The following is a 16,577-nucleotide window of genomic DNA, read 5'->3' on the forward strand; positions in this document are numbered from 1 at the left end:
CAGGCTCCTAAAGAGTACCCAGCATCACATAGCTGTGTCCTCAAAAAGAAAAAAACTCCCATGCTGTCTCTCCCCCCCCCCCCCNCCCCCCCCCCCCCCAACTTCTAGCCATGACAAGGTTGCTGCCTTGATTTGGAAGTAGACACTGTAGCAAAGCTGGAGGGCTGAGGGGCTGTATGGGAACTATTGGACCTGTCTGTCACATGGTCCAGTCAGAGGGTGCACTACACTGTGTCTTAAATGCACTCTCCCTTCCTGGGTTCAAGAAAAGCACAATTTTACTTTGTCATGTGACTCCTGTCAGAGTCATGTGATCATGTTGGACATAGTCATGGGAGCTACTTGATGTTACTTCTGACAGAGGGATAGACTCTCATATTCTGGGCTTATGTTTGCTTAAGTGATCCACATTGATGCATCTTGCCTGATGTACTCCATGATGCCATGAAGTGCATATACCAGTGTATAGACTGTGTGTGTATAGACTGAAGTGTATAGACTGTGCCCTCTCTGACATGGGCACAGCAGTATAAAGCTTGTCCCAGTGCTGTTTACTGAACATTCTCGTTGTTATTTAGAGCATACTAGTTGTCACATGATGCCATTTTCCAGGACTGCTTTGTCCTTGTTATAATCTGAGTTCCTGAACACTTTCTGAGAGTAAATGCAGAGTTGTTCTGGGGTTTGATGTTATAAATGTGCTCTTCCTGTCACCAGACAAGAGACTGGCTTTGGAAAATGTGAAGATGTTCTCTCTGTTCTGCATTGTTGCAGAAGGGCCACTCTTGAAGTGGAGTCCTTAGAAGTAGTTATGTTTAAGATAGCAGGGCGGGCGGTTCCGAGTTGCTTCAGAGAGCAGGTGATAACCACACCCACCCTCCGCATCCCTGAGAAAGGAGGATGATGATAACACAGGGTTTTTATTTTTTGTTTTTTGTTTTACATACAGAGTGGTATGAATAAGCTACACAGTTTAGGTCCTAGATCAAAGACTACAGTTATGACGTTATTTTGCTTGTCCCTGAACCTTTTTGTGTACTTCCTCTTCTCAGGATAATAGTCTCCATATGCCGGACATTGACTTTTGGGGACATTCAATATAATTTGTGAATTCAAGTAGTAACTATTGGGGTCCACTAGGAAGATTCAGTTACAGTTTATGGCATAAAGTAAATATCTAGAGGGCTTTTTGTTTTTGTTTTGTTTGTGTTTTTGGCCATTGAAGAAAAGGTTGAGGCTGATATATAGAAAAACAGATCACTTAGTTGATTGGTGTCAGGGAAGATGGCTTCCTGGCTTGATTACCAGTCCCTACATATATCCAAGGGGATCTGATATCCTCATCTGGCTTTCATGGACTCCTGAATACATGTAGTATAAATAAGCTCACACGTGCACACATGGACACATAAATTTAACAAAAGTCTTTTGAGAAGCTTGGAGCTAGTGATAGGTACATCAAATGTATCAGAAAAGGAATTGATATTTTATCTGAATTCATTTGATCTTCTGTCTTTGTTTTTATCAGCTCCGTTGTTCTATTATGAGCATGCACTTGAAAGCATGTTACCTTTTATTAGTAACAGAAAAAGCACGGGGGAGGCTGGGTTAGAGACTTTAGCCACTTCATCTGAGGAACTGTTTTGAGTGTTGGTACTGACCACTCTTTCTTTTCTGTGTCTTCAGGGTCGACATGTTAAAACGGGTCAGCTGGCCGCCATCAAGGTTATGGATGTCACCGAGGTAAGGTTGGACCATACTTGTTTATGGAGAGATCGTGACTTTAAAGTTATTCCAGCCCTGGTACCTCTGCCCTCCTTGGCACATTTAGAGATAGATTGTGATCACCTAAGCACATGGCTTTGCTCTGGTGTTGGGGCTCAAGGTCCAGCAGCAGGCCAGGCGCCTTGAGTTGTTGAGATTGTCCTAGGTCACTAAGAATCTCATTTGCTTAATGCATTTTTGATTTAAACAACCGTCCCGCAACAGCCCTCCTCCATCTGAGTGATGTCATCTTTGGCCACAAAATGGGCTCTAATTGGAAACATCTTCACTAATAGAAAGGAAAATGTCGGGGGAGGGATCATGGAGGTCACATGGGCAGTGATTAAAGGGAAAGCTCCCGTGGGGTATTAGACCACATCTGTGCCATTTCTTTTATTTTTTATATCGAGAAAAGAAAACATGGAGCCAAGTTCCCAGAGGCTGGAAGACAGCAACATCTGTTAGAATGTCGAGTAGATTGTTGCCATAATTTAATGACAAAAGATCGTTCTTTCAATAGTCAATGAGGATTTACTGTGCAGCTTCAGATGGGAACCGAGAACTGAGTCAAACAAAAAGTGAGCCCACACATGCACACCCACCCACACACACACATGCACACACGCACACCGCGCACACTCGGGACGTGCCTCTGTGAGAGCATCCTTCATAGGGTATGAGGAGCTAGAGCTGCCTCATTTTAAGCTATTTTAACGTTTCCTCTCCTGCACTTGCTGCCTTTGACTCAGTGTTGAATCAGATCCAGCCCCAAGTTGTAGAGAGAGCTCAGCAGCAGCCTGAGGAGCTTGCAGGGTCTTTACGTCACACCGTCATTTCCCTAAACCCAGGGATTACTGAGGAAAGTGAGGCTTATATAAAGACCGTGTCTAAAAAGTAAGTTAGCCTTAAGCTTGGCTATTTATGAATCCACAGTTTAGTTCCTTTCTGGGCTTCGCGCTTTCAGCCTGTGCTGTGTTCCTTGAGTAGCCGTTGTAGCCGCCTGGTGCGTTACTTCACACCACAGATGGATTTCAAGTCTGACCCTCCTTCTCTAAGGCGGAGCCTGGTCATAAATGTGTAATACGCAGAAAGTGAAGCATACAGGAGAGTGCAATGAAAAATCAAGTCCTCCCCTTTTCTGACAGGAGCCCTTCAGTGTATTTCTCTTCAGTCCTGTCTCTATGAGACATGTATAAAGTACATGCTCACGTGTACATGTGCTACGTGCTCTGTGTTATTCATGCTGTTCTCTGTGCTGGGGATTAATGAGACCCTTGTGTACCCAAGCTAGAGTAGTGCTGTACTACTGTGCTACAGACTATAGTTTCTTGCTTGAAAAAGAAGGCAGCATTGGACAGGTGATTGACTGACTATTTGTAGTGCTCCTTTAAAAGCAATCAATGGAAGCTCGTGTATTCCAGTAAAGTCAAAAGTGATGGTGAGCTTAAAGACCAACGGACAATCAACCATCGAGTCTGTTAGCTCCTCAGTGATGTTTCTCACATGCTCTTCTCTCGGAATGACCTCTGCTGTGGCCTGGGGCTCAGAGAGGATCCAGAGGAAGTGTTGATTGTGAATAAAAGACCTTGGACTGCTTCAGCCTGCCCCAGCATCAAGGCTTCTGGGCTTGTGATGCTGGGGCCTGGGTGGCAGATAGGAGAGGTCTGCAGCTGAGCTGCAGATGTCAGCTCTGGGAGGGGAGGGCTCAAGGATAGGGCTGTCTTGATGAGAGTCAGATTATCTGCTTTCCCTTTCGTCTCAGGGACACAGGTGCAGGAGCTAATTCCTGGGAAAGTCACAGACAGGCGTGTGCCTTATTAGCAGGGACTGGGTGTTGGTTAGCAGGCTCAGCGGGCAGGAACAGTGTGGGTGAGAAGACCATGGCATGGCGCTCTTGTTGGAAGCCTGAGTGAATCTAGCTCCATCTCTAGCTGCAGTGAGTGAGGATGTGGGCCTACATCACTAGTGAGCTTGGTTATTTGAAGAACCTGGACATGACCCTATGGGAGGGACTAAGGAGTCTTCGAGGGAGGCATCTCTTCATAGATGTATACACGATCCTGTCTGGGAGCTTGTAGTGTTGAGAAGAATATTGCTATTTATTCAGGGCTTGTTGCCATTGAACTGTTATCCCCAGCCTTGTAGTGTAAGTTCTTAAGTTTCGTTTGTATGTATGCAAGGGCTTATAGACATGAGGTACCCATTTGTATTTATGTAAGGGCTGTATAGATGCGAGTTACCCATTTGTATTCAGGCAAGGGTGTATATATGTGAGGTATCCATTTGTGTGTGCATAAGAGCTGTATAGATGTGAGTTACCCATTTGTATTTACATAAGGGCTGTATAGATGTGAGATATCCTTGTGTGTTTATGGAAGGGCTGTATAAGTGTGAGAGATCCATTTGTATTTACATAAGGGTGTGTAGATGTGAGAGATCCATTTGTATTTACATAAGGGTGTGTAGATGTGAGTTATCTATTTGCTCTCAGCTGTTGCTCTACAAGCTTCTGTTAGTTTAAAGGAGAATTAGCTAGACCAGCGGTTGTGATATATTTTAGTCCAAGGTATAGCACTTTCTCTATAGGAAGATCAGCTGTTCCGTGTGCACGGAGGTAGCCTCAGCTCCTTACAGGTTTGCTTTGTCTTGTCGGTAGATTACTTAGTGTAGGCTTGGATGTGGATGTGATGGTGCTGCTGCTTGTAGCTTTGTGTGGGTTGTTTGTTTTCCCCTTCTTCATTCTGGATGCAGTGTGAACATGGAAATTGACAATGCTGTCAGTGAGCAGGAGAGGGGAAGTGGCATAATTTTTCCTAGCCTGGTTGAAGGAGGATGAGCCAGGAAGACTTCAGTGTGATCATGCCCTTTCTGCTTAGGAATTTAAGTAGGTAATGATCTTTCAAGGTCTTCAGGGAATATTCATTAAAAGTTTGTCTCTATAATATATACTATTGAGGAGGAAATGTCATTTGAGAGTGTCTGTCTGTCCGTGTCTCTCCACCTCTTTGTGTGTGTGTGTGTGTGTGTGTGTGTGTGTGTGTGTGTGTGAGAGAGAGAGAGAGAGAGAGAGAGAGAGAGAGAGAGTATAAGTGCCCCAAAGAGAGAGAGAGAGTATAAGTGCCCCAAAGGCCAGAAGAGTGTATCTCAAGTGCATAATGGTGGTGGATTTAATTTTCCTTTATGCAGAATCCCAGCTCTGCTCTCCCACTACTTAGAATGTGAGTGTAGGCATGGGATGGTAGGTGGTCCTTTTTCTGACAAATGTGTTCTGTGTCTTGTCTCCTGGGAGAGTTCCACTTTTAAAACAATTGTTCTGACTTGGCTAACCTCAGGAGGCTTCAGACAAACTCTTACCATATGTTTTGCAGAGTGCCAAGAGATGAGGGTCTCTGGAGAGGGATGACTTGTTATGCGGGAGAGGCATTGCTTGTCCGCTGGCAGATGAGATCAGCTGTAGTGTTCTGGGGGCCTCCTCCCAGACCTTGCTCCCAGGGAGTTCCTCTGCCTCCCTGTTATCTGTCTGCTTACTGTCAGTGCACCCATGACTATAGGAGGGGGAGGAGGGAGGGAGAGGGAGAGAAGACTTGAGAAGCCAGTGTCATGTTAGTGAGCCATGGCTAGACTGAAGTGAAATGAGCATGTGGTGGGCTGCCCTGGTATAAATCATAGTGAGCAGGGTTTTTGTTATTTAGTTTCTAATTATCTAAAGCAGAACTCTTTCTGAGTGCCAAATAGGGTCATGAGTGGCTAAAGCAGTAGGCTTAAAGTAGCAAAACCTCAATTGTGAAAAACGGCAGAATTTTTACTTTGTTTGCCTTTTTGAATTGGGCTAATCCTGTAAAAGTATATCTTCCTTCCTTCCTTCCTTCCTTCCTTCCTTCCTTCCTTCCTTCCTTCCTTCCTTCCTTCCTTCCTTCCTTCCTGTTTTTTCAAGACATGGTTTCTCTGTATAGCTCTGGCTGTTCTGGAACTCGCTCTGTAGACCAGACTGTCCTCGAACTCAGAAATCCGCCTGCCTCTGCCTCCTGAATGCTAGATTAAAGGCGTGTGCCACCATTGCCCGATTTAAAAGTTTATTTTTCTATTGAGCAAAATCTCACATCTTCAGCTCTCTTACATAGCTTTAAAAATCACGCTTGAAAGAACAACTGTTTTGATAGCTATACACAGTGCTCAGTATCACAGGGATGTGCAGTGTGTTCAGAGATGCCCTGTGTGCATCCAGGGTTTTGGGGAAGGAACGTCTGCAGGTTTGTCTGTCATTATATGAATGGAGGTGAGCACACATCTTGTTAGGACTCAGACTGTTACACTGGCATTGGCTGCCCAGGCCTGTGCTGTCCTGGCTCTGCCCACTGCTGCTAGCAGGAGCTCGGAGCTCTATGATGCTGGGATTTTTGTCTACATTCACCAGTGTCGGTTTCATGTTAAAGACTGTGTAGGAATTCTTTATAAAGCCAAAGATAGTTGTAGTTCATTTTCTTAGAACCACAGCACATATTTTCTGTGTGTTATGTGCTGCAAAGATATTTTCATGCTAACCTAATTTATTATTTACCATTGTGGGTGACCTTACCTTTTTGGAATGGATCTTCCATCTTGGATGTAAAGAAACTTGAGTATAAGGGATTGAGTCATGTTGATTTTAAAGCAAAAACATCATCATTGTTGCATGCAATGGTAATGTTTATCTGGGCAGGCACTGTGAAAGATACGGAACATGTGTTTGTTTATATGTTTATTTATCCCTACACATACCAGCGTGTGTGTGTGTGTGTGTGTGTGTGTGTGTGTGTGTGTAAAACAAAGAAAGAGGCCATAATTTTGAGAGGAAGCAAACTGAAGGGTGAGGGAGGGGGTGAGGTATGTTAGGGAAGGATCTTAGGGAAGAACAGAAAGAGGGGAAATGATATACTTATGTTTTAATTTAAAAAAGGGAATTTAATTAAATTGGTTGCTCAATAATACTTATAAAGTCAGAATTAGGGAATTTTAAATTTCTAAATTTGAAATTAGAAAAATGAATTTTATCTTATTGGATTCACAATTATTTTATACTTTTATAATATTCTTGAATGGGGAGGCACCCAGTTAGGTGCCATAATTATTGGCGGTTGGCTCATCATTTACTTGAGGGCTAATCTTAGTCCACTGTTGAGCCTGTGGCTTTTAAAGGCCTGTGGAATGATAGTTGCTCAATGGGGCTTATGACGGTGTGTACAGTCTTCCTGTGAGTGCTGGCTTCTCCTCACAGAAGCCTTTTATAAGACTAGCCTCTCTCCCTTACTCCAGTGCCTTCTTGGTGGGGAGGTGGGGCTCCATGGCAGCCTGAAGGAGGGCTTACGTGTGGTGGGGTATGATGGGGTGTGGCGTGGCTGTCTTTCTATGCAGTTCTTTTGGTCACTCCTCCAGAACTCACTCCTGTTCTCTTTGAGTCTCCTGCTCTTAGTTACAGTGCAGACTCTCTCTCAAGGTCAGAATCTTTGCCTGTCATTGCCTGATTAACCTCTTCTTCAGTGTTTGTCTACTTAGTTGTCTAGGTAGGGGCAGAAGTGCCTTCATGCTTTTTACTTGAAGCTACTCTCGGAGGGTAGCCTGTGTCTGAGGGTGCCAGGTGAGCAGGCTGAGCTCCTGTCACACAGGCGCTGTTGTCACACCCTCGGAGTCACACCCTCAGCGCTGCCCGTTGCCGGTCCTCACTTGGTCTGTTTGAGTAACTAACGCTGTTGAGTGGAGAGTGTTCTTCTCTCCTGTACTGCGCAGTGTGGGAGCTTATGGAGTTTACCTCAGCCTGCTCCTACCTGAAAGGAGCCTCAGGGTATCAAGGAAAGTGAAGTGAGGGCAGCTGCCAGCCTCTCTCTTCCTTCCTTCCTTCCTTCTCGGGAGTGACTTACCTGTGGAACTTGCCAATCTTAGCTCATGGTCCTGCTGCATTGGTACTGACTGCAGACAAGAAGGAACAGGTCTGAGGTTTCTGTAGTGTTTCTGGCCTAGCCTAGCAAGGCTGTGTGGTTGGTTCTTCAGGTTTGACAGTGACCCTATAGCATCAGGGATGGGAGACAGGATGTCCACACAGGGAGGCAGACCATAAGAGCAGTCAGAAATATGTTTAATTCTTATGTATGACCATGTGGAATATTAGAAGAGAAAAGAAGAAATTAACCTAGAGGTAGTCTCTGCCAGAATACACTCCTCTTCCTTGTTTCCTATCTTCTGTGCATTTAACCCCTCTTGGTAGATACCTAATATGTGCACACTTACACATGGATGGCTACCTTATGGTAGATACATATATAACATGTGGACACTTAAAATGTGTATGGCCACATTCTGACAGATAGCTAACACGTGTACACTCACACATACGGCCACATTTTGATAGGTTCCTAACACGCGCACACTTAGACATGTGTGACCCACATTCTGTTGCCAAGGTCATACTGCTTAGCTAACTTGTGGATTTTAGATTCTAGGATCTTGGGCTTTAGAAAACATTAAGGTGTAATCACTTTTTGTGGAGAACTTGATTTTTGGAAATTAATATGGAGTATTTGAGGGTGAAAACACAATATTATATTTTGCCTTAAAAATTGGGACCTATCAGGATTTCTAGGTGTTGACATGAAACTTTGGAACAACCTATAGTAATTTGGGGACCTAGAAAAAAGTGTCTTCCTGGGGTTCAGGAAGATCAGCATTTGCTGCTTGTTTGTTTGTTTGCTTGTTTTGTTTTTGTTTGCTTGTTTGTTTTGTTTTTGTTTGTTTTTTGTATTGTGCTTCTTGGAGGGCTTCATCACAGAGTTGTGCTCTGGCTTCTGTGACGGCCATGTCTCCTTCATGGGAGCGAAGTCCTCCAAAGTCATCCCTGAGTGAGTGGTGTGTAGGAGGGGAAGGAGGCTCTGCCCGCTCTGCTTTCCCTGTAGGTGCCGTCTCACGTCTGTCCCACACTTCCAGATGAGCACTAAGGTCTGACTAAATGACTCAGCAAGGAACAAACTTGGTTAGAGAGGGAGGAAGAAGGCTCTCTGAGGACTGCTCTGACTAGACCTGCTATTAGGCAGAGAAGAGCTTTGAGGCTGTGGCCATTCCCAGAAGAAAGGCATTGATTCGGTTACAGTAAGAAAGAGCATGAGTTTCATCTTAGCGTTGGAGTGTGTGAGAGGGCGCTTTTCTTTCTCCATCACTTGGGTGTTGTTGGTTTTGATCAAGTTTGCAGTTTTTCCCGAAGCCCTGGGTGATTTGGGTGAGGATGGTACTTTGAAGGCTGCCATTTCTTATGCCCAATCCCATAATAAATCCCATTTATTCTGAAATGTATCCTCTTCTAGAATCTGTAAAATTATCTTCATTTACATTTTGTTGAATGGTGCACTGAAGTTGTGTAACTTTTTAAGTTTGGACCAAAACTGGGTTCAATTTAATTGATTCTGTACCACGTTTACCATGGCTTATGCTGAGTAAGACTCTCTCTGATCTGCCCGGACTCTGCAAGGTGAAATCTTTTGTTTTCTTTCAGTTTGCAGCCATTAAGGCAGAGCTCAGTCGCAGTTGATTTAAACTGTTTTGAAGAAGCAGGTATTGTCTTTCAGGAACATGCTCAGTTGTATATCTCAGGGCACAAACCTGCCAGAGACATTGGCTCACATCATCAGCTCCTTTCTCCAGCTTCACAAAGACCATCAGTTGCGCCCCTCCCCCGATTTGTTCAGCTGTCACTGCCTGATAATTAATTTTGTAAAGAAGCCCGGTGGAAAGATGGTAGACTCAGAACATTTCACAGTCTTCTTGGGTCCTAGTTCTTGCCTCTGAGGTCTGTCTGTCTCACAGACAGTACTGTCAGTTCTCTGATAGCCGGGAAGCCAACTGAAAGCTTCTCCACGGTCAGAACGAGGCCAGCCTGCTAATTGGCCCCAGCTGCATTAACTCATAGAGTTGGGGTCAGCAGCTGCCTCACCGTGGAGGAAACCAGAAGACAGCCCCATCCCTCAGATCCCCCTATTTGTGATCACCCTGGCTCCCCTCAGTGGAGTGTGAAGGACACAGTAGTTTGGACTTTGAGGAAGACACATGGGACTGTACATCAGCTTCCTCTGTGTTTCTTTGTCAGTTCAACTGTTGGTTTAAATGTCAGCCTTAAGTCTGCGTACTGCCGTATCTTTGACTTAAATGAGGTGTTTACTTTGGTAGCTGTATGTGTGTATCTACTAAATATTGAAATGAGACTACCAAACTTATTTTTTAGTAAAAGATTTGTGTATTTATTTTTATGTGCAGGGGTGGGGTGGGTGCTTTGCCTGCGTGATGTGTGCTCTGCATGCAGACTTGGTCCCCAGAAGCCAGAAGAGGGCATTGGATCCTCTGGACTGGAGTTCCAAATGGTTGTGATCCTCCCTGCAGGTGCTGGTATAGAACTAGGGTTCTCTGGCCAGATCTTTTAACTGCCGAGCCATGTCTCCAACCCCCAAACTTTAAACTAATTATTAAAGGGAATTTGGAAATCGTTATAACTATATCCTAAAGACAGTGTAAAATACTGTATACTGAATCTTAGTCATAAGATTCTAGTTGTAATTGGCTCAAAGGTCTTTGGCAAATCCTGTACTTCTGATGCTTTTTCTCCCAGGCTAGGCCTGCATAATTAGACAGTAAATGACAGTAAGTGGTGCTCAGTGTCTTTTTATTTTATTTTATGTGTAGTGGTCCTCTGTTTTAGAATCATAAAAGCATCAGAAGTAATGTTCAGAGTATCTATGACATTACGTCATCCTACAGCAGTGCTTTGGAACAGAGACCGTGATCTCCTCTGAGTACTCTTTGCAGCTCCGTTTCTCCGGCCTTAGGATTTGACTGCTGAAGACCTAGGGTATATTTTGGCAAATAAGTGCATGCAATTACTGTATCTCAATGGTGTTTCATCATGTGGGAAGGCTACTGTTGAATTTGATTGTACTTAAAGTCTTGTATTTCATGCACTCTGAGATGTAACCCAGATGTGTCCCCATTATATAGTCCACAAACGTGCACAGGCTTCCTGCCTCAGCCTGTCGATCTTGCCATTACAGGCCTCCTCCACATCTACTTCGTAGTCCAGTTTCAAAGGTGTTATGGTGTGTGTCTTGTGATGGTGGAGAGTGGTGACAGAACATAAATAGAGATGTGTAGAATCACCAGAGACAGTGCCATGAAAATCTGCCAATCATAATTCTCAATATACATACTCAGGATTTTCAGACTAGCGGACAGCACTGATTTTAAGCGTTCAACAATTTGAGAATACACTCTTGGTTTCTAGTCAGTGGGTTATGGAACCTTTGGGAGCTCTGGCCTTTTTGTTTTTTGTTTTTGTTTGTTTGTTTGTTTGTTTTTGAGACAGGGTTTCTCTGTGTACCTTGGCTGTCCTGGAACTCACTCTGTAGACCAGGCTGGCCTCGAACTCAGAAATCCGCCTGCCTCTGCCTCCCCAGTGCTGGGATTAAAGGCGTGTGCCACCACGCCCAGCTCAGAGCTCTGACTTCTTAAAGTGATGTCTTAGAAGAATGTCTTTGTCCCTAGAGGAAGAGAGAGAACTCCGTAGTGTGTCAACTGTGAATCTTAATCGCTGCCCAGGAGGCTCTCATGACCTTTACTGTCTGCTAAGAAGTAGAACCTCCGTCTAGTGGGTGGTACAGTGGTCTTGGGTTAATGCAACACAATGGAGAGTGGGGGAAAGTGAGGAGTGAGGGACATGAGGGTAAAAATGACTCCAAATCTGGGCAGCTCACACAGCACTGAACTCAAGGATTTGGCTGATTGAATTTTAAGACAGTTAATATTTGATCCTTTTCATACCTTGTTAAAATCATACTTTTTGTTTTATTCATGCATTCTTTTTTTTTTTTCAAGAATTACTTTTATATGTGTGAGTACACTGTTGCTCTCTTCAGACACCTCAGAAGAGGGCATCAAAACCCTATTATATATAGATAGTTGTGAACTACCATATGGTTGCTGGGAATTGAACTCGGGACTTCTAGGACAGTAGCCAGTACTCTTAACCTCTGAGCCATCTGTCCAGCCCCATGTATTCTTTTTATAGATGATCTTACTGCCTGGATAGCTGGTAGACCAAGCTGGCCCCAAACTCAGAGCCCCCCTTGCCTCTGCTTCCTTAGTGCTTGGGTTAAAGTGAGGCACTGCCGCACCGGGCTGTGTACTCTTTCTTCCCAATACTCCAATCTGCAGGTCTGGCTACTGTGAGTGTAAGGCAAGGGGACGTTTGGCTCTTTGGAGCATGTGTTTAGCTGTGGGCCTTGTTCCAGGAGCAGCTTTAGATGGCTTTGTAAGCAGGCCTCTTTGTTCCTTGCCAACAAACTCACCACCTTCTCTTGTCTCACCTGTATTAATCGCCATTATCCTGTACAAATGAGAGTGCGTGTACAGATGAAGGACACAATTACAGCCTTTCTAGAAGTTGAATATTCTTAGTTTGGCTACGAACACGCTTCTTTCTGCTTCTGTTAATCACTGCTCTTTTCTGTCTGTATAAAGTGCCTTCGGAGAAAAGGTTCCAAATCGAGGCAGTTTTTTATATTGGCCAAGTTCAATGCTGGTATTGTGCAAGCGTGTGCATATACCTGTGTATTACTGAGAAACCAGATCTCTCAGGAGAGGGAGAAATGTCAATATAGAGTGTGTGTGTGTTCACGCAGAAGTCCAAGGCCTTGCAGCAGTGAAGTGAGTGAGTGAGGGATTCTCGAGATTTGCTCAGTTTTCCTACCCCAAGGCTGATTGATTCCTTGTGTGTGTGTGTGTGTACACGTGCACACTTGCACATGCGCTCTCTCTCTCTCTCTCTCTCTCTCTCTCTCTCTCTCTCNCACACACACACACACACACACACACACACACACACACACACACACTCTTTCCCCCCTCACTTTAATTCTGATTTTCCTTCATTCAGATGGTACTTGGAGATCTTCCTTAACCTGCCCTCTTACAGGAAGTTTGTCAGTGTGTGCAGCAGGCAACAGAATAAATTCCCCATGATGATGGGTGCAGTTTCTTCCCCATGTGTATAGGAGACAGAGACTGCCGCTTCTCATCCCTTGTCATTTACAAGATGAAGTTTCATGCTTGTATGTCCCTCTTTCCTTCCTCTTCCTCTTCCCATCTTATCACAAGGGCTCTCCCCTCCCCGACCCCCTCACCTGCTGGCCCCACCCGAGTGGAACCTTGCACACTGTCTCTAAAATCATGTGTTGTCATCTGTCCACTACCTTGCGAAACTCTTCTTGTCTTAAATATGTTTATAAATGTTCCCTAAGAAAGAAATGGCTTTTAGAAAATGATTAATTGAAATAGTATCTGTTAAATTACCTTTTTATGTATGGTGGTGTTTGGGGTAAGCAAATTGCTACTCAGAGAGGTAAGTAGCCGGCCTGAGGTCTTAGGTAGTGAGGAGCAGCTGGGCCTCTGCCCGTCAGTCCTGCTGATGATCAGACTTGTCACCTCCTCTCTCCCGTGGTCATATTCAGAAGGCTGAGCGGTGGATGGAGAGAGTGCACACTCTGTTGCTTTCACTGGTGCGTATGGGAGGAAACCTAGTTGGTCGAGAGCCACATGTTTTGTTATTTTTTTCCTAAGGATGAAGAGGAAGAAATCAAACTGGAGATAAATATGCTGAAGAAGTATTCTCATCATCGAAATATTGCCACATACTACGGTGCTTTCATTAAGAAGAGCCCTCCGGGACATGATGACCAACTCTGGGTAGGTAGATATTTGCAAGCCTTTGCTGTGCGTCCTGTCTGTGGTTGTCACAGTAACGGAATTGAGTACTTCACAAGGAGAGGGAGGAAGGAAGGAAGAAACAAAGACAAAGGGACGAAGCTTCCTTACCCTGTCTGCACTGTAGCAAAGAGAGCAGGAATAGGCTGCCAGCTTACACGAAGCTGTTTTTGTTTCACACTAAGGTGTTGTCAGTCACTCATTGATAACATTAACAATAATAGTTTATTATGAATGGTAAATTCCATGGAAATTTCTTGAACTCTGACACATTCAGCCTTTAAAAACAAATCAAAAACTACAGAAAATGGTGACTTGAGAGCCTGTCGTCTGTGTGAGGTGTGTGAGTTAAGCTGAAGGTATTAAAATTTATAAGGCAAGATAACTTTTTTATTGACTTAATAAAGGTTAATATAGGAATCACTAGCAGCTTGGGACTGACGTGAAAGAGGTACAGAGGCCTGCGATAGATTCACCTAGAAACAGACCTGCTACCCAGTCACAGCTACTGATCAGTGACCAAGATGTCTGCCAGGAAACTTACAGCAGAGAACAGCATCTATGCCAGAGGACTCTCGGGAGACTCGGGGATGGAGCTAGGTTGCCGTTTTTCGTAATGTACAAAGATAATTGAAAATAGATTAGAGGTCTTAATGTAAGATCTGAATCTGTTAGAGGACAACATAGGGCAGACACCTCGCTACAGTCATAGGATTTTCTGGAAAGGCAGTAATATCAACAGATGGAGGATGGGATTGGATAAGATTAAAAAGTTCTGCACAACAGAGGAAACATGAAGAAGATAGTGTATAGAATGGGAGAGAACTTTTTCTGTCTATACATCGGACAGGATTAATATCTACAGTATATTTTTAAAAACTAAAATACCAGACAGCTCAATCATAGATGCAGCACTGAACAGGCAGTTCTCAGGTGAAGCACACATCACCCACAAGTGACTGGGAACATGTGCAGCGTCCTTAGCTACGGAGGAGAAGCAGCCACAAATGCCTGTGAGGACAGAGCTCACACACACTACCTGTAAAATGAAAAATGTTCAGTCACCATGGAAGTTCCTTAAAAAAACAAACCTAAAAGTAGAAATACCATAAGATGTAGCTGTGCCACGTTAAGTACCAGAAGGACTCCAGTGTGATGTATCAGAGGAGATACCTGTACACACATGACCACACTATGCGGCCAGACTGCATACCTGTGGGTATGCAGATAAAGAGAAAATGCTGGATTTATATGTACACGCTAGAACGCCGTTCAGCCGCAGAGAAGTATAAAACTCTGCGTTTGCTGGGAAAGAGACGCGACTGCGAGCATCCTACTGCGAGCATCCTAGTCTGTGAGGGGAGGCAGGTGCAGGAAGACAAATATTGGTAGGGTTTGTTTTGTTTCTTGTTTCCTTTTACATTTTTGGGTCCTCGAATTCCTTAATGACACATAAAATTACGCACATAGAGTATCCAAAAAAAGAAAGGAAGGAAGGAGGGAGGAAAGTTCCTGAGGAATGATACCCGAGGCCATCCTTTTTTCTCCACATGCATGTATGTGTATACATGTGCACTGTCAAATAAATAAAAATACAGATGAAAGTGTGCTTGGGTTCAGTCTTAGCACACACAGACTATAGTAGTTTAGCTCCTCTTACTGTGTTAAAACACTGACAGAAACAACTGAGAGGGCGTTTACTGTGGCTTCCATGGCAGAGCCCCTCAGATAGGAGTCAGGGGTGCCAGGAGCTGGCACCTCACGCAGCCTCATCAGCCCTGAAGCAGAGCAGACAGGAAGCGGGGCCCACCAGCAGTGACATACTTCCTCTGCCAAGACAAAATAAACAGACACACAAGCTAGAGAGAGGAAAAGAAAAAGAAGAGGAAGGGAGGAGGGAGACACAGGGACTGCAAAGATAGAAATGAGACAATTACTCCCTTTTTTATTGCTTAATTCCTGTCATAATTGAAGTTTTGGAACAGTTCAGTTCATTTTCTAAGAAGTCTACAAGTGTAGTTATCATATTTAGATGTTACTGATACACACCTTCAAAACTACGTTGTGGTTTAAAAGTACCATTTCCCTTTTGATTTAGACTCAGCTGATAGGAAATATTCTGAAATCATTTCAAGACAATAGTATATAGAAACAACACATCTTCAGGAAGAACTTCTGGAATACAGATCTCTAATAATCTGGTAGTGATGACCACCAAAGTGATTTCCCTTAGAGGGAGGGAAGATACACCTCAGAGTTAGCACCCAGGCAGGAGCCGCAGAACGGGACGGCAGGGAGTACACTTTTATAAAGCAAACTGTTGTTACTTGGATGCTTCCCGTGTGACCTTGCATGTGCCCAGGTGGCTTGTAAGGTAACAGGATTGTGTGACCTCGCTTGGATATGTGCTCAGGCCTGGGGTATGGCTGTTACAACATGTCTTGTCTGCCTTGTAGCTTGTTATGGAGTTTTGTGGGGCTGGGTCCATCACAGACCTTGTGAAGAACACCAAAGGGAACACTCTCAAAGAAGACTGGATTGCTTACATCTCCAGGGAAATCCTCAGGGTAAGGAAAGCAGGAGCGGCCTGTGCTGTGCTCTGCTCTTACGCTTCCATGTGGAACAGACTCCTCAGCTTGTCATTGCATTCTTTTCTCTCTCTGTATAGAGATAATTGTCTCTTGATAGCCAAGCATTCTCTATATGTTGTTTATTCTACATACGTTCAACCCCGAAGACCCAAGAGGTTGGCCTGTGTGGTTTAGAAACCATTTGAAACAAACTCTGTATATAGTGTACAGCCTCCCCCTTGTGGTTACTTCATAAGGTGTGCGTTATAGCAGCCATCCTGTCCTAGATGTATGACCGTGAGTGACCTCACGAGGGAGGGCTGTGTGGCTCCTGTGCTACAGCATGAGGAACTTGAGCATGCTCATGTCATGCTTCATGTGGAGGAGGTTGGGATGCCCCTGTAGCCAGGCTCCAGTCCCACAGGGTAGCTGAGGCTCTCCGAGTCTGTGGCTGTTCTATGGTGCCCAGCAGTG

The 16,577-nt window shown here is 44.4% G+C and overlaps 1 protein-coding gene across 22 annotated transcripts in view; it reads left to right on the forward strand.

Annotated features, from left to right (window-relative positions):
- Positions 1 to 16,577, forward strand: part of Map4k4 (mitogen-activated protein kinase kinase kinase kinase 4) — a 124,744-nt gene that overhangs the window by 58,861 nt on the left and 49,306 nt on the right. For all 22 annotated transcript variants that reach the window (XM_029480936.1, XM_021166567.2, XM_021166544.2 and 19 more), the window contains exons 3-5: positions 1,687 to 1,743; positions 13,390 to 13,515; positions 15,990 to 16,100. In XM_029480936.1, coding sequence (XP_029336796.1) covers positions 1,687 to 1,743; positions 13,390 to 13,515; positions 15,990 to 16,100 — 294 coding nt within the window. The remainder of the gene's footprint in view (positions 1 to 1,686; positions 1,744 to 13,389; positions 13,516 to 15,989; positions 16,101 to 16,577) is intronic.

Source organism: Mus caroli, chromosome 1 (assembly GCF_900094665.2).
Source record: "Mus caroli chromosome 1, CAROLI_EIJ_v1.1, whole genome shotgun sequence".
Taxonomy (NCBI): Eukaryota; Metazoa; Chordata; class Mammalia; order Rodentia; family Muridae; genus Mus; species Mus caroli.